This window comes from Xyrauchen texanus, chromosome 25 (assembly GCF_025860055.1).
Source record: "Xyrauchen texanus isolate HMW12.3.18 chromosome 25, RBS_HiC_50CHRs, whole genome shotgun sequence".
In the NCBI taxonomy this organism is placed as follows: Eukaryota; Metazoa; Chordata; class Actinopteri; order Cypriniformes; family Catostomidae; genus Xyrauchen; species Xyrauchen texanus.
In genome coordinates this window covers 21,292,087-21,313,898 of record NC_068300.1, presented here as the reverse complement: position 1 = coordinate 21,313,898, position 21,812 = coordinate 21,292,087, and the positions used below count along the sequence as shown (strand labels likewise).

Genomic DNA, 21,812 nt, shown 5'->3' with positions numbered 1-21,812 from the left:
CTCTAGATCAAGATATCCTACATATTGAAAACAAATGCATGTACACTTGAAAGCTCGTATGATCATTTTGTATTTGTCTTCATTTGTTTCTTTAATTCTTTCATATTATTTCTTATTTACTCATTTTCATAATATTAATTTTATATATTCAATTATTCTTCTAAAAATCTTTGTGTTCAGCAGAAGTCATACACAGCTTATATGGCATGAGGGCAAGTAAATGATTAGAGAATTTTCATTTTTGGGTGAACTAACCCTTTAACCCCTTTCAATATAAGGCCATAGGCAGCAAGTATAAAAATGCAGCTATTATAGTTTATTCATATTTTTCCCATTTACAAAAAAAAAGTCACTTTACATGTTATCATATTAATATTACATATTTGCAACAATGCACATGCAGCATTGTGTATTTACAACATTAGAGTGTTAGAACATAATTAGGTCACTAATTTTAACAGTCAAAACGGCATTAAAAAAAATCCCTCAACCCAACTTGAATTTGCTAATGAACAAATGCATTTCACCATTGTCCAGCAATGTATCATTTAAACACTTTTGTTTGGAACAAACTTCAACATACCTGAGATGATTCCATTCAGTACGAAAAATATCCACCTACTCAAGTTTACTCTCTTTAAAACACCATCTCTACGTTCTGAAAAATATTCACTTTACAGTGTTTCACTGGAAGTGGTATATTCCATCTAAAGTACCAGTGAGAGAGAAACAGAGCATGGTTTTCAATACTTCAGCTAAGCATGTAAATGAAAAGAATGACTGGTGTTCTCTCAGTTTTTGAAAAGACAGAGACACATGGAGAATTTTGGGAATTTAGACCATTTAAATTAGAATGCCTGTTTGACTATTTAATTTAAGGCAAAGGCCACACAAAGAGAAATATTTCTCAATATTATATGGTTGTTCTATGAATGTGCATGTATGATCAGAAATCATTTTAAAACTTATGGAGTAAAAAAAAAAAGAAAAACACAAACCAACCCTTTAACAAAAGTTAAAACAGGCACACAATAAAACTTTGTGCAAATCTGCTTCAAGCAACTCCTTCAGTTATGAATTCCCTAAATGTGCTCTAAAAACTTACGATAACTACCAACAATACATTAGTAGTGCATTATCCCTATTACAGTCTGTAAATACCACCTGCACCTAATAACATTGTCAGTCCAATATAACAACAGCGGTTATATCCTGGTACCGTGCAATCACTGATCTTAGCATTTATTGATTTTTGATATCTAAAATAAAGCTTGACCAATTTTCCCTCATCTCGATCTCTGCATTTTGTGTGTCCATGCCAAGCTGCTATGCAAACTGTTATGCTTTTCAAATAGTGATCATTCTAAAGCAGCCAAAAAGTATCACAGTAAATGTAACTAAATGCAAGTGTTCATAAAGCAAGATGTACCTCGGCTTATTGTATAGGCATATACAGTATATGTACATAGACAAATTTACACGAGGACAGGTAAGGTTAAAAAAAAAAAAAAAAAGGATGCTTTGTTTTTTTTGCCAATTAGATGTTGACACTATATACTACAAACACATGTGATGGAATAGTTTTTCCATTTTTCCTGTTGCACACCTCCACTTGTGAAAGCAAAAGCTAACAGGACTCCTTAAATATTAATCCAAGGCAAGTGTAAACAAGGTCATGCCTCATCATTCGTTAAATATCACATGAGCCCACATTGTTCAAAATGTCCTCAAATTTAGAATAAATTGGGGGGGGGGTCCCCTCTGGAACCACCACTGCTGTAGAGGTCATTGGGTCTGCTCATACCTACATAGAGTAGGTTTTCTGGAGGGCTGACCACCCCATGCTGTCCTATCCAATCATGGGCTAAATGTGGTGATTGACAAGTAGTCAGCACCAAGGTTCTCTCACAGATCGGCCTCTGTGTAGACTGTCACTCCTCTGCCAGGCACTCTTCATTAGCTCCAGTGCCTCCCCACACCGCTTCTGCACTGACGGGTCTGACACTGGCTTACAAGGTAGGCTCACCTGGAACAAACAACAAACATACACTCACTGAGCACTTTATTAGGAAAACCTGCATAACTACCCATTCACGTAATTATCCAATCAACAAATCGTGTGGCAGGTGTGCAATGCATAAAATCAAGCAAATGCAAGTCAGGAGCTTCAGTTAAAGTTCACATCGACCATCAGAATGGGAAAAAATTGATCTCCATGATTTCAACCGTGGCATGATTGTTGGTGCCAGATGGGCTGGTTTGAGTATTTCTGTAACTGTTGACCTCCTCAGATTTTCACACACAACAGTCTCTAGAGTTTACTCAGAATGTAGCGAAAAACTAAAATCATACAATTAGCGGCAGTTCTGCCGAACGGAAACGCCTTCGTGAGAGAGGTCAGCAGAGAATGGCCAGACTGACACAAGCTGACAAAGTCTACGGTAACTCCGACAAACATTCTGTACAATTGAATTGCATCTCAGAATGCACAACATGTCGAACCATGAGGTGGATGGGCTACAACAGCAGAAGACCACGTCGGGAACTTTATTAGGACCATAGTGTGCCTAATAAAGTGCTCAGTGAGTGTAGTATATACACAAATGAATTATGAGAATTAAAGGTGTACACAGTAAAAATAAATATTTGTTAACCTAGTAGTAAAGTAAATGAAGTCTAAAATAATGTACACACATCATTTTATAAGACATTGAGTGGTCTAATAAAAGCTGCCTCGTGGAGGCCAACATGTTTAGATCACATTGTCTTCTCAATAACCACCCAATTAATCACAAACTCTCAGAATAATTTAATAATAGTTGATGGACAATAGCAAATTTCTATTTCTATTATTAATAGCAGATTTTATAATTTGATGGCTTATGAAAATATTATCAGGTTTCCTTCACCTGGAAAACAGCAGTCCAAGCTTGATTCAATTCTGCTAGTAGTCGATCTCTCTCTTCACATCCACTAAAATATAGAACCCAGGGAGGGAGAAACTGAGCACGATCTTCTGCAAACTCCTACAAAGACATAAAAGGGGTAAGGAGACAAACACATTATAATAGCACTGAGTAAATCAGTGATTCACAAAAGCCTATGCATTGAAAAATCTAGTCTGATTCATGATGACAAGCATGCATTTCCTGAATTGGGAGTAAAAAATATGAGGTACGGCATACATGTCAACAGATGTTTGTAATTTCAAACTTGCAAATAAATTGTTACAAGGAAATCTGATACTCTGCAGTTTGCTGAAGATCTTACAATGACACAGTATTCTTTATCCTCAAGGCAAACAGCTGTGACATCGTTCAGCTCAGCTTCTCCTAGAGAGCGGAAAAAACTAGTCTGGCAATCCTGGTGACACGTCAGCAACTTCCTGTCTGTGAGTACAAGGCAGCATGGGATACAGGGTGCAGGGGCTACTCCTTGTGGAATAACCTGAGGCATAAAATATAGAAATGTATATAAACAAATTTATAAGGGATTGTTTATCCAAAAATGCAATTCTGCAGAATGTTAGACTCGGTCACCATTCACTTTCATTGAATAGAAAAAAACATGCAAACAATTAAACTGAATGGTGACCGAGTCTAACATTCTGCCTAACATCTCCTTTTATGTTCAACTGAAGACAGACATACGAGTTTGGAACAACTTGAGAGGGTAAATTATTTTGGGTGAACTATTCCTTTAAATGTTCTCAATGCCTGGGGAATTGTTATCATTTTGGTTAGGCTATCCTAAGACACCATCTTTTCTGATCAAAATGCAAATGCTGCTGCTTGACAGGAGACAGACTGCACGTGTGTCTGGAACTGATGAGGTCCAACACATTGTCATGTGGAAGCTCTGAAAGCATTTCATATGCACACAACCTCATTTTGCTCAGACACCAACAGCTCAAAAAGACAGATTTGAAAATGGAGAGAAAAAAAATAAAAAATCTAAAATTGTGTCTTTAGTCATACTTCCAAGAAATGTTATTGGTCAAGGAAATATTAAGATCTTCAAGGCATCTTGCAAAAAATGGAGTATATGACTGATCAGCCCTCTGAGTGTGTGTGCTCACCCCTTTAGAGACAGACTGGCAAAGCAGCTGCATCCAGTCAGCCATTTCCTGTTCATTCTCTGCACTGAGCTCTAATGGAGGATGTTCCGTCAGAATCACCTGAAATGCGTGTAGCTTCTCAGAGCTTTTTGATCGCCTGCAGCCTCCACAGTGCTCTCCCCTATGAAACAAACATAACATGAAAATATGTAGTTTTTTTGTTTTGTTTTAAGGAATACACACTTTATGGCAAACAGTATGTGAACACCTGGACACCACATACTTATTTGTGCTTTTAATTTAAAAACCAATGGCAAAAATAGCATGACTGGCCTGCATAAACAGTTTCTTCTTTTCTGGGCTTTCCACTATTTATCTGACCATGACCTCAGGGATTTTCTCCCATTAATGTGTTTAGGCACTGATGTTGTTTGTGCAGGCCAGTCATGCTTTGGGCCATTCTGGAACAGAAAAGGGCCCTCCACAAACTGTCGCCATGATATTTGAAGCAAATAATTTCTAGAATGTGATTGTATGCATTAAAATTCAGATTTGTCTTCACTAGAATTAATAGACCTTGCCAAAATCATTACTTGGAAGGAGGTGTTTTGGCCATATTGTGTATATTAAGAGTGAAAATTTATGAAATAATGTATGAATTTCCCTTTCATGAATTTTACTAAAAAGACAAAATGGAACAACAATTAGAGCTTACCCCATGGTGACAGACATCAAAGGTGTAACATCTGTTCTCTCAGCATACTGATACAGGATGCCTTTGCTGCAAGGTACACATCTATTTATGATTGAGTACACAAACAGCATGTTGAAATGCTGTAGAATAGCTTAAAAGTCCTTTGTACCTGAGCACCAAGTAACAACTTTTCCACACTTCCTTTCCCAGATAGGAGCTCCCAGCCCGGTATAACACAGTCCCCTCTTTAGTGCTGCGAGATCCTCTTGAGCCTAACGGAGATGTAGGTGAAGCCACAGATACATCCATGGGATCCTCCCAGTGAACCAGAGAATACAGACGGATGCCAACCTCTGACAACTACACAAACAAACACAGTAAGCACAATGTCAGGAGTATCAGAAAACAAATCCCATACATTTGTATTTAATTAACCCTTTAATGCAATACAGTTGACAGATATTTAACCTTGTATATGCAACGCATAATTTAAATTAAAACCACCTGATCTTAGTTCAGAAGACTCTGGGCTGTCAGTAAAGGGTTAAACTCAACGCATGGAGTCATGTGACAGAATAACATTATGAAGATCAAAGCGGAGTTTGTCTTTGAAGAAACTGCAGCAAAACTACATCTGGTAAGAAACCAAATTCTGTTTTTTCACTGAAACATAAGTCAAATAATTAGTCTCTAGTTTCATACGATATGCCTTTTTTTTAAATTTTAGCGATTTATGTATAGAGTTAGGATGAAATTAAGGTGCATTTTGAACTGTTCTGAGACCAGTGCAGACAGACAGCACACTGGCGTTTAAACTAAATACATGCATAGGAAAGCTATTGCTCCCAAAGTGCATTCACTCCTAAAATCAGACCAAAAGTTCAGTTTCAGGCTGCAGATGATGTTTGGACCACTCACCATGTTTGGCAGAGATGGGGCAATGTTAATCAGTACACATATTCAGAATATATAATATAGTTTAACTTGGCTGGCAGTGATAGGATGATGCTGGAATTAACGATAATAAATGCTTATTTCTGATATAAGGTCTGTAACGTCTCAAAAACATGAATAACCAACAATTCTGGATACATAAAGTATTTGAACTTTCTAGAACTTGATATTATTTACAATTTCACAACTTAGTCCCACTATCCACGTATGATACCATATATTTTTAGGAAATTTTTTTTTTTTTTTTAGGACATATTTTTTTGCATGTTAATTAGGTGCTACTAGTTACAAATCAAAAAGGGAAATGGAAAATTCACACAGCAATCACGCTTGGGTCTCAGGAGGTTAAAAGTAATTTTTAACCATTCAAGGTGTGATGTTTCATTAAAACCACTATGGTGATTGTGTCTGACCTTTCATTTTAGTTCTATAGGTCTGTCATTGTGTTTTCTGTCACAGTGGACACATTTTTTTTTTAATAATTGCATTCTTGTTTTTATTCGATAAGAATGGATTTTTGGTAAACCCCTTTGTGTTATAATAATTTATGAATCAGCGTTAATGCATTGTGTACTAATAAATATTCGCAGAGCCCCATTGCCTCATTTACATATCATATCAATCTGAAAATATGCAACGTGAAACCTTATCTCACCAAGTATATATACATTGGGGTCCACGTATATATACATTGGGGTTTAAAAGTCTGAGTTCACATTGTTAATCAGGGATTCAAAATCTTTTAAACCTGGAAATAAATAGTTTTAGTATTTTAAATAATTAAAAACAGTGAAATGTTATGTGAAAAAATTTACAATATGCACACTTCACTATTCAAATAATGTAATAATCATTGGTTACGTTGACATGCACCCTAATAATCTGACTGATAGTTCAATCAGAATGAAAAGTGTTTATGTAAACATCTCAATAGAGTTTGTTTTTCCAATTAAATATCTCTCTCATTGAAAGGGGTGGTTTTGAAGTATGCAACTTTTTCATTACATCAGTTTTAAATAATCTGCTAAATAAAAAAAATAAACTACTTTCAATCGTATTCACAAAAATAAAAGCCGTGGACAGGGCTTTTAAGTATCCCAAATTGATTGAAACTACACTATACTCGCAGTAAAATTTTTAAAAAGCAATGGCGACATGCATTATTAAGAGTATGGGGGCTAACACTGTATATTCTACAGGTCACATATTTTTTTCATAAAGCAAAAGGATGTAGTGTCATTCTGAAATTGTTTACCTCCCACATCTGACAACACTTTTCCACCAAACTTTCCTTCATACTCTCACCAGTGATGTCTGGTTAATGGAGGAGGAATGGACAAGAGGCTAAAGCCTAGTGTAAACTACATGACTCAAGCTCCTCTACTTTGATGTTTTGAGTTTTGGTCTGTGACGAGAAGCCTCAGATCTCACAACGATTGGTCTTGTTGTGTGTGCGCATTCCTGCGACAAGTCCCAAAAGCTACAAACGGTTTTCAAAACTACTTGATATTTAGACGTCTGGTCTTCAAGTGCGCGCACTGTCCCAACGAGCGAAACACGGACAATGAGCCACAGCCAATTAAATATAGAGAGAGCACAAAAGGAGGGCAATGTATTAGGAAGCAGAAGACAAAAAAATAAATAAAACATCTCCCTACCCACTGTCTATTATTTTCAGCTGGTATTCTTAGGTTTCCATTTGCAAATAGCAAAATGTGAGCAAGCCGTTCTTTTATATTTCTTGAAAGAGGAGAGCAAGGTTTGAGTAGCAGAAGACAAAACATCATTAGAAAATAAGACACTCACATCTCCCTACCCACTGTATTATTTTCCGATGTTTTTAAAAAAATTCCAAATACGCAAGGGTGTGAGCAGTTGTTTAATGTTTGTTGAAAGAGGAGAGCAAGGTATTGGGTAGCAGGAGACGAAAATAATAATAAAATAAAACCTCACCCACATCTCTCTACTTGCCATTTTTATTATTATTAGTGCCATTTAAGCACGAAATCCAGAGAGCTTTTCTTTCATACTTGTTGTTACTTACGGATTTAAAGGGAAATAAGCATACGATGAGAAAAACGAATGCATGAATGTGTACAACAGGGACGCATACACATTAGAAGCTCAAATACAGGTACTGCACTAATAACTCTGCTCTAAACATCATGTTTGCAAATAATTAAGAGAAATTGAGAGCAGGTTTTTAGCTCTTCTCGTCTTTTATTTTTTTTGCGCATTAACATTCAGTATAACGCAGATGTAATTATTGACATATGTCCTCATAAAATCTGACTTTCTCCTTGAAATCTGATCACAAGTGGTCAAAAAGAGATGACTAGGTGTTGATGTCTCACTTGTACATTTGTGATCAGATCAGCTCACGGAATACGCATCTTAGTTCCAGGCCTCCGTCTGGGACGAATGGTTGCGTAGTTGATCCACTACATTCCTGAAGTGTTTGAACTAGCACAATGAAAAAAAGGGTGCCAACTGAAAGTTGTGTAGTGTAAGCTTGGCTTAATATGGTTAAGCCAGACAGGATGTTGGAACACAGTTTTGAATTTTCTTTTTGTATATTGTAAAATGAGTAACATAAGAAAAAAGCTTTTCGGGCATATTTTGAGATATAAAGCAAAAACCGCAAATTACCGGCTTTGGTGACATGCTCATGGTAGCTTTCTCTGCTTCTTCAGAACGCAAAGACTGACGCTATTTGCATGCGCAAACATTCTCAAATCATGCTTCATCAGGTTTTTCATAAACTTGCGAGTGCATGACGTCATTGCAGCAAAAGAGGGATGTACCTAATATACGAAATATTATGAAGCATATTCTCATGTGGACATTTAAACCCCACTACATCTCTAAACTGAATAAGCATGTTAAATGCTTTAATTTTAAATGCAAACTGAGATGATAAAAGTGAGGTACTGTCTGCCAGAATCTCATGAATTATACAGGCTGATAGATCTTCTCCATTTACCTCACAGTGTGTCTCTTGGCACACAAACTTAGTGAGAGCAAGTTTCTCCATAGTGGCGTCGGTGAGAACGGAGGGGTAGGGAAGCTCCCTGCAGCCGATTTCCAGGGCTGTCTTCAGCACAGTCAGAAACCAGCTGTACAATTAAGAGAGAACATGAAGAGAAGCTCTTTTCAAAGACATACATAATAATACATCTCAAGAGGATGCACTTCAGTGTAACCTCCTGGCTCAAAATATCCTAGAACTCACACAGTCAGGGACGAATCTGCTGTGTCCAGAAGGAACTGCCGTCTTCTGTTAGTGCACACAAGTGTGACAGTCTGCTGGTGGAGTCCAACCTAAGGCAAAAAAAGGACTCAAATGTAGTCTATGCAGTCAATAAAATTCTCTTGAATTTCTGATTCTTATTGATCAATTGCAACATTCAAATATTTTTGTTTAAATGACTGATAATTTGTATATTTGACCATTGTTCACAGCAACATAATGTTGTCATTCATTAATGTTTTATTTAGGTGTCATGTAATTATTAAGGCGTTGGTTCGTCTACTCACAGATATGTAGTCTAGCTCATTGTAAGACACGGCTTCCTCAACACAGTAAGGCTTCTCTGCTGCCCCTGAAATCAAATGGTACACATCAACAACAACAGATACAAATAAAGAAGTGCTTTTGAAGGCGTCTTTCACAATCTCTTGCTCTTCTACTGTATTTCAGGAAGGTTTGCTTACCTTTTCGCAAGAGGTAAATGTAGCAGTCTGTCAAAAGTAGATAAAGGGGCTGCAAATCTCCTTCCATGTGGCCTGTGCTCATCCTCAACATCTATAAAACGGTGTACAAATTTAAACCAATCACTAAGAAAGCACAGATTTGCAAAACATATTTCATTACTCATTGCACTATTTGCAAATATACTCGAATTTGAATTTCACTACAAATATAACATTGAGCAGAATGTTTGTAGTTATTCTAATTAAAATCTTCAGTTGTTGTTCTGAAGTAGAAAGAAAGTCATACATATGTGCGATGGCATGAGAGTAAATGATAAGAGAATTTGTTTTTGGGGGGTACACGCAAGGAAACTAACGTAAATTGTGACCAACCCTGTAGAAAACACAAGTCTGCACAGACGTTAAATCAAATTGTTTTTAGTCACCTTAATGAATTGTTCATCATTCTCCCTGAAAACGTGAATCATGAGCAGCAGTAGGTGATTATTATCCACCCTGTACAAACAAAAACAAAAAATAAATGCAAAATACTCAGAATAGCTGTAATAATGACCCAATGTCATTCAAATGAATCTATTTCAGAGGCTGTGATGTCATTCATTGAAAGATGATCACAATTAATTGTCTTACTTAAACTCTGCAGCATGGGAGCTCTGTATTGTACTGTCTTTAACTTCCCCCTGCTCCTTTTCACTCTGATTCTCCACAGTTGACTCCTCTATGGGGATGGTGGAATCCTGCCCTGAAGCTGGTGTCTCTGTTTCTCTCTCATCTTCATGGCCAGCAGGAACATCCTGCGGACTGCCATTCCCTGCAGAGTCATGGTGGCCACCACACGAGACAGCAGGGTCTGGACTCTGGGAGGTAAAGCAGTAGAAGTCTGCAGGTGGCAGGGGGGCCTGCAGGAAGCTGGGGCTTGGCTGAGAGTCTGGGTCTGGGGGTTCACCGCCTGAATCCTCTCGAAAGGGCCGCTGGTGGAGGGTTCCTGCAGCAGAGCTGGTACCATCTTGACTAGTGCAAGCTCCGACCACTCTAACTCCCTCCACCTCTTCACCTTCATGTCGTTCCCAGCTCTCTCCATCCAGACAGCCATTCAATCTGTCCATGACATCACGGAGGGGTTGGCCCACACGGTCCATAGAGGTGTCGGTCATCTCAGGGAGCCTCAGCCCAGTTTCAGGGTCTTCATCCTCACCTTCCTCTCTCCCATTCTTTAGAGAGTTGATCCCAGAACAGTCTGGCCCCTCCAGAGGAACCCAGCTGTCCACTTTAAGATCGTCCACAACAATGTCCCTCTTGACTACAATCTGTAGGCATTCCTCAGTGTCAGGAGAGATGAGATTCTGTTCACTGCTCACAGATTCTGTTGATCCCCTCCCACGTCGTTTCTTACCAGGTCTTCTGCGCCTTGCCATCCTGGTGTAGCAAAAGAAGTGTTATGACAGCAAAACCAAGAAATCTTCATTCAATCCTATCTACCTAATGTCAAACCAATTTCAGCAGAAGATAAATATCCAAATAACCAGGTTTGTGTTTCCCAAAAGTATCGTAAGCCTAAGGGTGCCTTCACACTTGCTTCGATTGCTTGGACCGCACCAGAGGTTGTTTCCTCCCCCCTCCCCGTAGGTCTTTGTGCACATCATATTATTTGGGTCTGAACTGCAATCTGATTACATCATCAACATGAGTACAAGCAGCATCCGTTTACCACTGCAACTAGGTAACAACTTAAGACGGCATTGAATGTGCAATGATGTGATGAATATTAGTGACTGTATGCCGCAAGCCTGTGGATACATTGCAAGAGATGTGAAAAATGTGAGCTGCTCTCTGAAGGCAGTGCATTTGGACAAGCATGTATGAAAAATGCATTATACCACCATAATTGTGATCACGAGCCTGCAAAGATGCAAATTATATGTCATCACAAACAGTTCATATTAGCAGCGAACCGTACCCCAGACCACCTTTTCAAGTGGACGCAGGTGCGGTTTGCGGGTGTGCATAGGAGTTCGAATTTTGACATGTTATTGTCAAAGCACCAAGCAGATTGTAGAAACCATAGGCACCAGTGGTCTCTACGACCAACTTAAGCTTAAAATGCTTTTGGGAAATGCAGCCCAATCAACAAACATTAGCTGAATTTAAAAGGTGTTGTTTATAATATTTGCACCACTGTGGCACCGAAAGAAATTGAGAAAATGTTCTTTTCCAAACAGATTTCACCAAACATCCCTTCCACTGTGTCCCCTGTATGCCATTGTTTAGACAAGGATGTAGTCCTGCCCAAAATGAATGACACTGGTTGAGTCAGAAGTTGACCTGTTAGACTGCTTAAACAAACAGAGCAATGTTTTGAAAGAGTTACAGAGCTACAATATTTACAGTCTTTGGTACCATGGTGCTTACACTTTTATGGCATGAAAACTGCTTTCTCATAATACCATTACATCTACAGTGCAGTCACAATACCAAAAGTTCAGTATTCGGTAGCTACCAGTGAAATTTGACAATTATCAATACCAAAATTAATACCAACTAATTTGAAAATTAGGTAAATGTTGCTCGTATGTAATTATTCAAGACGAGAAGTCAGTAATAAAACTTCCTGATGTTATTTGTCAGTAATTTTGTCCTGATGTATACCGGCACTATAGACATAACTGATTGTGCTCATTCACCTCATCATTTTGAAGTGCATTTGATCGTCACACAGGTGACAGCATACACACACACACACATTAGCACGTACAAAAGACAGAAGTCACCAGTCCGTCAGACAGGGTGAACTTCCAAATTTCCTGGCTGGTTGGAGAAACTATAACCCAACCCCATCCAATCAGAGCTTTCCTCAGTTAAATGAATGAGTCTTCCCCTGCTATACTAAGTTTCGGAAATGTAGGAGAGCCGAAACAAGGAGATTCTCATTATTAGTGTTGTTTCTCCTACAATATTTAACTTTTGACCTGTTTAAGAGATCGACTAGTGGTTGTCTTGCAATCTTTAATGAGCACACAGTTATAAGCAAGCTATTCTTAAAATGATTTCCCACATTGTAAACACGGATTCTAATGGCACTGTACAGTGACACTATCATAACATTGCTTTAAGTATCCTGATCAGCCTAATACAGGAAAATTGACATTGAACCAATGGCATGAGTTTGGATTGAGATTACCGGTTTATTTGACCAATGGCAATGACCTGTTTGAAAACAGTCGTTATGTTTCAATTCCATTTGGTGGTGCTAGTGACACAAAAATGGCACACTTCAAATTGAAACAAAAGTGTGTCATTTACCATTTCTAACTCCTACACAGTTAGCTCTAATGTTTAAGACACACCTAATGACCTCCAGTTCAGTGTTGGCATTCTCAGGGTCTTCTTCTGTTGTAGAAAAATGACGGATAGCCATGTGGACTGGGGTGACGTCAGTTGAAGTGTTAGTGTCCGAGTCCTCATTGAAGGGATTGTGTCGAAATGGAGGGCTTCGCGAAAGAGAAGTGGTCCTGATGGTCCTTATCACCACACAGTCACTGACAACAGTCTGAGGGTCCGAACCGGAGGAACGAGACCCACTGACTGGATCGGTCAAATCTCCTTCTGTCAGAAAGAGCAAGAGAGGAAGGAAACCATCTCAAATGTATGACAGGTAGAATTGGGGGCTCAAGAGATTAAGTGTCAAACAACATCTTTACTGTCCAAGTGCTAACAGGTCTAACACCACAGGAGGGATAAACTTATGGAATCTTAACAGACTTACAATAATCACAAGCTACTTCCATCAAATTTTTTAAAGGGATAGTTCACCCAAAATCATTTTTACTCCTCCTTGAGTTGAGATGTGTATGACTTTCTTTCAGATATTTTTAGAAGAATATCTCATCTCTGTAGGTCCATCCAATGCAAGTGAATGGCGGACAGAACTTGGAAGCACCAAAGATAACATAAATGCAGCATAAAAGTAATCCATAAGACTCCAGTGGTTTAATCCATATCTTTAGAAGCGATGTGCTAGGTGTGGGTAAGAAACAAATCCTTTATTTACTATAAATCTCCACTTTCACATTTTTAAAGTGAAAACATGGAGATTTCTTGTAAAAAAGGACTTGAATGTTGATCTGTTCCTCAACCAAACATATTGCTTCTGAAGACATGGATTTAACCACTGGAGTCTTATGGATTACTTTTATGCTGGCTTTATCTCCTTTTTGGAGTTCTGATCACAGTTCAATTGCATTGTGTGAACCTACAGAGCTGAGATATTCTTCTAAAAATATTTAAATTATAGTATATTATAAAACACACATCTGGGATGGTATGAGGGTGGGTAAATGATGAGAATTTTTTATTTTTGGGTGAACAAACCCTTTAAGAAAAACATTTCATTTATTATACAATTCATCTTAAAAAAAAAAATTAAAAAAAAAAGCAGCAAGCAGCCATTCAACAACAACAACAAAATTATATCAATCATGCACAAATCAGTGTTAATAAACACTGACAGTTCATTATAGTTTGCATTGCATAATTCTCAAGTAAGAGCAATATTTTGGTGTTGCTGGTTGAAACCAGGCAGCAAACATGCAGACCAGCTGCCACAGACACAAGTGCAATGGCAGGAAATGTAAGCTGACAAGAAACAGTGAGTTTCAGCTGCATCAGGCATTATAGTATCATCCCATAGAAACCCTGCAGCAGCAGAGGTCTGGTCTCCGTTTAGTCTAATAGTCATCAATACAGTTAGGATGAAAGAGTAACCTGTGCAAAACCAATATCTTTGAACTCCACATCACAAGCAGAGGAGCATATAACAAGTTATGTGCATGAAACAAACTCCCAGATGAATGGACATGCGTGATGCTGGTTAGTGGCTTTGGAATGATAGAGGTGGTGGAGTGGAAATGTTAAGATTGGGGAGGGGGAAATAACCATGTCCCACCTTCCCAGTCTGCACTTGGCAATGACTGCAACACAGGGAAGATGTCACCAAAATCATAATCTAAAAAGGGAGAAATAAGACTCATCATTAGAAAAGAATAATGAAGAGAATGAGAGGTAAAAAAAAACAGGAAGAGATAAATATTAAATGTGAAATTTGTCACATGAGGAACCAAGTAAAAGCTGACAACTGAAAGAGACATTGTGACATAATGGTCTCATTGTATGAAATGAAAGCATTTATATATGACCATATAGATCTACTGAAATGTTTAACACTCACTGCCCTCATCTTAACTTTAATAGTTATTATTGCCATTCTGCTGCAGACTAAAAAGTAATATCAACCAAGTATGCCAGTTTGTAAAAGAAAGGGGAAAGCAAAATATATCAAAAAGTGAGAAAGAAACGGCAGGATTACAATACCCAAATTTAACAACTGTTTTAGCCCCATTTAGCAGTCTGTGCTTATCAGCTCCAGTCTCTAAATTTGGAGTCAGTTGGAGTCAACAATATTGACTAGTATACGCAGTGTGGGTACAGACTGAAAATTATTTCCCACAGACCATGATTCCATCTAGTTGGAGTATATCAAATATATTAAAACTGACTATAGAGATAATCTAGTAGTGTATGATTTTCCATGACTCAAATCTTAAGTCATACAGTGACCAGCCAACTGAAAATAGAGCATGGCGGGCCACTAAGCTGATGTAGCAGCAACAACATTGGCAGTCATCTCCCGTATATTGACGTTTGGCAACATCATATTGTCAAAATGGGAAGGAGTCCATTTCCACACGAGTTTGCAGTGTTTAGATCAATTACAGAGTTGGGTAGTGTGTGATCCTCAGTCATTTAATGTATAATGCCCAGTTTTTTTTTTCAAAGCCATGTACATATTGTAGTCTTTAAGTGTGTTACCTAGAATTTTTATAATCTCTTCAGATTTTAAGTCATGTAGAGCAATCAACCTTTAAAGAAATAGTTCACCCAAAAACTAGAAGTATCTCATAATTTTACTTACCCTCATGCCATCCCAGATGTGTATGACTTTTCTTTCTTCTGCTGAACACAAAGATTTTTTTAGAAGATTATTTCAGCTCTGCAGGTCTATATAATGCATGTGAAGAGTTAAAAAAACTAGAAGCTCCAAAAATCACATAAAGGCAGCATAATTGTAATCAATTGGATCCAGTGGTTTAATAATGTCTTCGGAAAAGATCGGTTTTGGGTGAGAACAGGACATCTTGCATTGCCGTCTCAAGGCAAGATCATGATTTTAAGCTCGATTACACATCCTAGTGCTTGACGCATCTGCAGAACACTAAGAAGGGTAATCGAGACATGGATTAAACTACCATAGTCTTGTGTGTTACCTTTATGCGACCTTTATGTGCTTTTTTCGGAGCATGAAAATGTTGGTCACGATTCACTTGCATTGTATGGACTTAGAGTGGAGATATTCTTCAAAAATCTTTGTGTTCAGCAAAAGGCATACACATCTCAGATTGCATGATGGAAATGTTGAGAGAATGTTCATTTTTTTTTGGGTGAACTATTTTTTTAGACATCAAAATTGAAATGGAGGGAGAGATACACAGAGAATTGAATCAAGAGCAGCTTACCTTCACTGGATGGGGCAATGGCACTGTCGTCCCACTCAAGGTTAGTGGAGGTAAGAGATGTGAAAGAGTGCAGAGACAGATTATCAGAGCTTGGCAACCTCTCCTCAAAATCTAATAGATTCTGAGGTTTGTAGTATTCTGGCATGTAAGGAGCAACATCCAGGTATGGCACATCCTGTCAAAATATTAAAAAATATATATATTACATATTGGACTGTAGAAATTTATGTACACCAATTTATGTACAGCAGATACAACTAAAACTTTTTTTTTTTTTAAACTTAAAGCGGTCGTATAAAATGTGTTGAATCAAGAATTCTGTATAAGTAACTACAAGTCTAGAAAATATAGTGGAGAGTAGAGAGAGCAGTCATACCAGCTCAAGGTCAAACCGGATAAATTCCAGCCCAGAGACAAGCGTAAGAAACAGAGTGAGATGGTTGTGACTGCAAACCAATGCATTCCTGTGAAGGTGGAAACAACTTTTCACAAATAGCATAATAACCAGATGACAGCTTAAAAGGAATAGTTCACCCAAAAATGAAAATTCATAAATTTCTACAGCAGAACACAAAAGATTATATTTAGAAGAATATTTCAGCTCTGAAGATCCATAAAATGCAAGTGAATGGTGACCATACCTTTCAAGCTCAAAAATCACATTAAGCAGCATTAAAGTAATCCATATGACTTCAGTGGTTAAATATATGTCTTCTGACACGATGCAATCGTACTGGGTAAAAAACAGATCAATATTTAAGTCCTTTTTTTTTTTTTACTACTTTCACTTTTTAGTGAAAGTATAGACAAAAAGGACTTCAATGTTTTTCCATTTCTCACCCACACCTATAATATTGCTTCTAAAGTCATAGATTTAACCACTGAAGACTTACGGACTACTTTTATGCAGCGTTATGTGATTTTTGAGCTTGAAAGGTCTGGTCACTTTTCACTTGCATTTTATGGATCTACAGAGCAGAAATATTCTTCTAAAAATCATTTGTATTTAGCAGAAAAAAATCATACACATCTGAGATGGCATGAGGGTGAGTAAATGATGACAAAACTCATTTTTGGGTGAACTATCCCTTTAAAAGGAAGCATTTCCTGATCTGGAAACTTAGCGACACCACAGAAGAACAATAGTACCCAGTATAAGAATCAAGCATTTCTCACTTGTAGTAGTATTTCTGTAGAAGCCCTTTATTCTCTTGAAAAAGTCTGAGGTAGCTTTCTAAAGAACTTTCACTGAGTGCCAAGTAGAGCCAGGCACGACCTGTGAAACCACAACAAACAGTAACAGTCATATTTAACTGTACAGTGCATCCAGAAAGTATTCACAGCACTTCACTTTTTCCACATTTTGTAATTTTTCAGCCTTATATAAAAAATATTAAAAAACACATGTACACAAGTATTCACAGCCTTTGCTCAATACTTTGTTGAAGCACCTTTGGCAGCAATTAGTCTCATGTCTTTACGAGTATTACGCTACAAGCTTGGTACACCTATTTTTGGGTGGTTTCTCACGTTCTTCTTTGCAGGACCTCTCAAGCTCCATCAGGTGTGATGGGGAGCTTCAGTGCACAGCCAATTTCAGATCTCTCTAGAGATGTTCAATCAGGTTCAAGACAGGGCCACTCAAAGACATTCACGGAGTTGTCCCGTAGCCACTCCTTTGTTATCTTGGCTGTGTGCTTAGGGTCATTGTCCTGTTGGAAGATGAACCTTCGCCCCAGTCTGAGGTCCAGAGTGCTCTGGAGCAGGTTTTCATCAAGGATGTCTCTGTACATTGCTGCATTCATCTTTCCCTCGATCCTGACTAGTCTCCCAGTTCCTGCCATTGAAAAACATCCCAACAGCATGATGCTGCCACCACCATGCTTCACTGTAGGGATGGTATTGGCCAGGTGATGAGCAGTGCCTGGTTTCCTCCAGACATGACACTTGCCATTCAGACCAAAGAGTTCAATCTTTGTTTCATCAGACCAGGGAATTTTGTTTCTCATGGTCTGAGAGTCCTTCAGGTGACTTTTGGCAAACTCCAGGCATGCTGTCATGTGCCTTTTACTGAGGAGTGGTTTCCGTCTGGCCACTCTACCATACAGGCCTGATTGGTGGAGTGCTGCAGAGATGGTTGTTCTTCTGGAAGGTTCTCCTCTCTCCACAGAGAAATGCTGGAGCTCTGTCAGAGTGACCATCGGGTTCTTGGTCACCTCCCTGACTAAGGCCCTTCTCCCCCGATCACTCAGATTGGCCGGGCGGCCAGCTCTAGGAAGAGTCCTGGTGGTTCCAAACTTCTTCCATTTACAGATGATGGAGGCCACTGTGCTCATTGGGACCTTCAATGATGCAGAAATTTTTCTGTACCCTTCCCCAGATCTGTGCCTCGATACAATCCTGTCTCAGAGGTCAACGGACAATTCCTTGGACTTCATGGCTTTGTGCTCTGGCATGCACTGTTAACTGTGGGACCTTATATAGACAGGTGTGTGCCTTTCCAAATCATGTCCAATCAACTGAATTTACCACAGGTGGACTCCAATCAAGTTGTAGAAACATCTCAAGGATGATCAGTGGAAACAGGATGCACCTGAGCTCAATTTTGAGTGTCAAGGGCAAAGGCTGTGAAAACTTATGTTTGTGATTTTATTCATTTTTTTATTTTATATAAATTTGCAAAGACTTCAAAACAAATGTCATGTTGACATTATGGGGTATTGTTTGTAGAATTTTTAGGAAAATAATAAATTTGATAAATTTTGGAATAAGTCTGTAACATAACAAAATGTGGAAAAGGTGAAGCTCTGTGAATACTTTCCGGATTAACTGTATGTGACAAAGACCAGAAATACTTTTGCATCCAATATTTTACAATATTTATTTTAGACAAAACGGTCTACACAAACCCACTTCCTTTCAGAAAATACATTTAAAACAACAATAATAAAGTGCATTATAGGTTTGGTCTTACTTCTGCCAAGATTGGTAGCTATGTGCTGAAGCTCATCAATCTGTCGGATGGCCTCTCGTCGAGTGAAGTGTAACACAAGGACCCAGTAACCTGATGAGATGTCCTGCAGCCTTCAAGGCACACAGAAAAAGAGAATATCAGTAGTCCTGATATTAGTAAGCCCTCAAATTTCTACATACATTTTTGTAATTTTGAAAAACAGGTCTCTGTTGCAGTTTGTCTTACCCATAGAGCAGAGCATGATCAAGGTGTTCACACAATCGCTGAAGAACCCGGTCATGATTCCTGATTGCTGGTGTCTCATCCTCACAGGCTGCAAAGTAACTCTGCAACTGCAGGTTAAATGTTAAACATGGTTAAGGAAGATTAATTGCACTTGACTGCAATAGTTTAACTTGAATTTAAAAAGATTGTTCAGTCTGTTAAATTCTTAGTGTGCACACAGCCTTGACATTCCAAGCAGTCTTTAACATTCTGGATGAACAACCTAATCAGGATGTGAAATGAATTTAAAAGAATTCACTGTTCAGTGATTCTCTGATGTGATCATGTGAAAGCAGAACTTTATGGGGTTCTCATCAGAAACCCATGAAAACATACTAATGCTTTGCACCTAAATCTGGAAAATCTGGATGACTAAACCTTAAAGGTGCAGGTTGTGCAACCCACTGATAATCTGTATAATGTAGACAGGAATGCAAAGGTTGGGCTAAAAGATCAATAAAGAACAAACACATTAACACAAACAGCAAAAATCCATTACGATCAAAAAGCACAACAAGAAAGCCATCCAGAAACAGAATGGCCTAGGATGGCTCCACAAAACAGCAGTAGGGATAGCAACAGCCCTTGTTTACAGGGGCATTATGTCACCAAGCTAACACTAGCTAAACACCGTCAGTGATGCACATGCTGTAACCAGTGTTTACTTCACTCAAGCCCAGAATGACTTTATCCCTCATGTACTGCACTAATAAACACGGGTAATAACTACGCTGCGAGTACACATTATATACTCAAATAGGGTGCACTGACAGCAACCTACCCAAGCAGGTATTCATTAAACACGGATTCAAGCGGAAACACTCAATGTTTTCTCAAGACGTGAAGCCGTTTGTCTTCAGCAAGATACTGAAGGGAGGCCCAACAATTAGGAAAGCGTAAACCGAATTAACCCCAAAGAAACCTTCAAATTATACACTCGAGCGAGTCGGAACACATCACAGAATCATTTATGGAGGTTTCTTACCTTCTTGACGGAGAGAGAGATATTTTCAAGGATCCTGTCTTTGACTTTGAGTTGATCCATGTCTGGCTGTGCTCTCTCTGCGGATGTCAGCTGATGCGCGCTCCCGACCCGCGAATATTCACAGCCCACTATTAGAAATACATATGGTCAACAAAAAGATTTAGACCATCTAAAAATAAATTTACAACAATATACATTTTCCACAGACTGTGATGACGCGTTTCCGCCTTATTTATCAGTGTAAATCTATCAAAAATGTATATTAAAAGAAATAATAATAATATTGAGTGTACATTTATAACATTATGCTTTGTGTTATTTCACCGTGGAATTCGTTTTAAAAAATTAATTACCACAGCTGCGAGGGGGTTTCGATTAGCTGCTGAGGGAATGACAGTAAATGCTACCGTTTAATCAATTGCTCTATTTCTTTCGTATTCTGGAAAGTCATTCAAACGCAATAGTGGATTTCTTTCTTTTGGTCTTGGAGCAAATGGGTAAGTGAAAATAATATTTGCTGTGATCTCTCATTCATCTCTGTCGAAGTTTCAATGTGAACAATGTATATAGCTGCCTTAAAAGTAAAAGAACAAATGACGTTTAAGCCTTTGTTTCTTTCCTAATGTATCCTGTTTTGGGCAATTATATTCTAATGTTTGCTTAGGCGGTTGCTTAATTCGCAAATAATGCTGAAAATATACTGTGCCGCAATTGTATTGGTTTATACTCGGTTAAGTATAGCCTACAAAAGTTTTCGTTTTTTGCGATGGACAAAGCACGAATGTATAAAGCTGGTTATTAAATTACCTATTCGCTAAATGTTCTCAAGTTACTTGCTTCGCGCCCTATTTCTTACATTGAACGCTATAATTATTAACATTTATCAAAAGCAGTCACAGACATTTAACGTGACAGAAAAACGAGCAAATCCCACCTCGTCGACACTTTTTCTCTTTGAATGCAGATTATATCTCGAGTCAGAGAACGTTTAGCAGAGACGGACCAATGGCATTGGAACGTCCAACGGATGTTGCAAAGGAAGTCCCGCCCTTTTACGTAATAGAGCGCAACAGCTAATCACTCGAGAACTCGCATCATGGTTGAAGGGAAGTAGTTTCTTCCTCCTTCATAATAAAAAAATAAAATAAAAGCAATGTTATAAAAGGTAATTAACGTGTTTAAAATAAAACTATTCTTCTGAAATATCGTATTTGGTTCACCTTAGATATTTCCTTTTATAAAATCATTGGGTATTGTCATATGACTGGCGTAATAGAGGTCTTGTTTAACGCTAGCAATTCAAAATGCAGCTTACTTATGGAAAGTGTTGACAACATTTCTAAATGCCTTTTGTATGAACGGTAATTTTTTTTTACCCACCCATTTTAGCAAATTATTTTCAGTTTTAGCTACTCGCTATTAGGGTGAACATATTCTGGTTTTCCAAAAAGAGGACGCATGGTCACCCTACCAATTGATTTATAGTGTATGGGTCATTTATTAGGCAGATCTTGGTTCAGTAAATGTAATCATCCACACTATTAACATCCTAGTTTGTTTTGGTTGATAATGTTATCCAAGTTGATTAAATTGCTGTAGTG

General features: G+C 38.2%; 1 protein-coding gene across 5 annotated transcripts; it reads right to left on the bottom strand.

The window, feature by feature from the left end:
• Positions 1-308: 308 nt before the first annotated feature.
• LOC127619324 (pleckstrin homology domain-containing family M member 2-like) lies at positions 309-20,334 on the bottom strand. Of its 5 annotated transcripts, none has more exons than XM_052092201.1 (20): positions 20,212-20,334; positions 19,188-19,294; positions 18,963-19,072; positions 17,165-17,264; positions 16,365-16,452; positions 15,989-16,163; positions 14,362-14,421; positions 12,764-13,022; positions 10,050-10,835; positions 9,845-9,914; positions 9,420-9,510; positions 9,243-9,307; positions 8,938-9,026; positions 8,689-8,821; positions 4,921-5,111; positions 4,773-4,853; positions 4,079-4,238; positions 3,271-3,447; positions 2,910-3,026; positions 309-2,026 (listed from the first exon to the last, which is right to left on the bottom strand). In XM_052092201.1, exons 1-20 carry the CDS (start codon positions 20,269-20,271, stop codon positions 1,889-1,891), a joined length of 3,057 nt encoding a protein of 1,018 aa, XP_051948161.1. In that variant the 5' UTR covers positions 20,272-20,334; the 3' UTR covers positions 309-1,888. The 5 variants fall into 5 exon arrangements, with proteins under 5 accessions (XP_051948161.1, XP_051948162.1, XP_051948163.1 ...); XM_052092202.1 differs by having other exon boundaries at positions 4,773-4,838; XM_052092203.1 differs by lacking the exon at positions 14,362-14,421.
• Between the last annotated feature and the right edge of the window lie 1,478 nt (positions 20,335-21,812).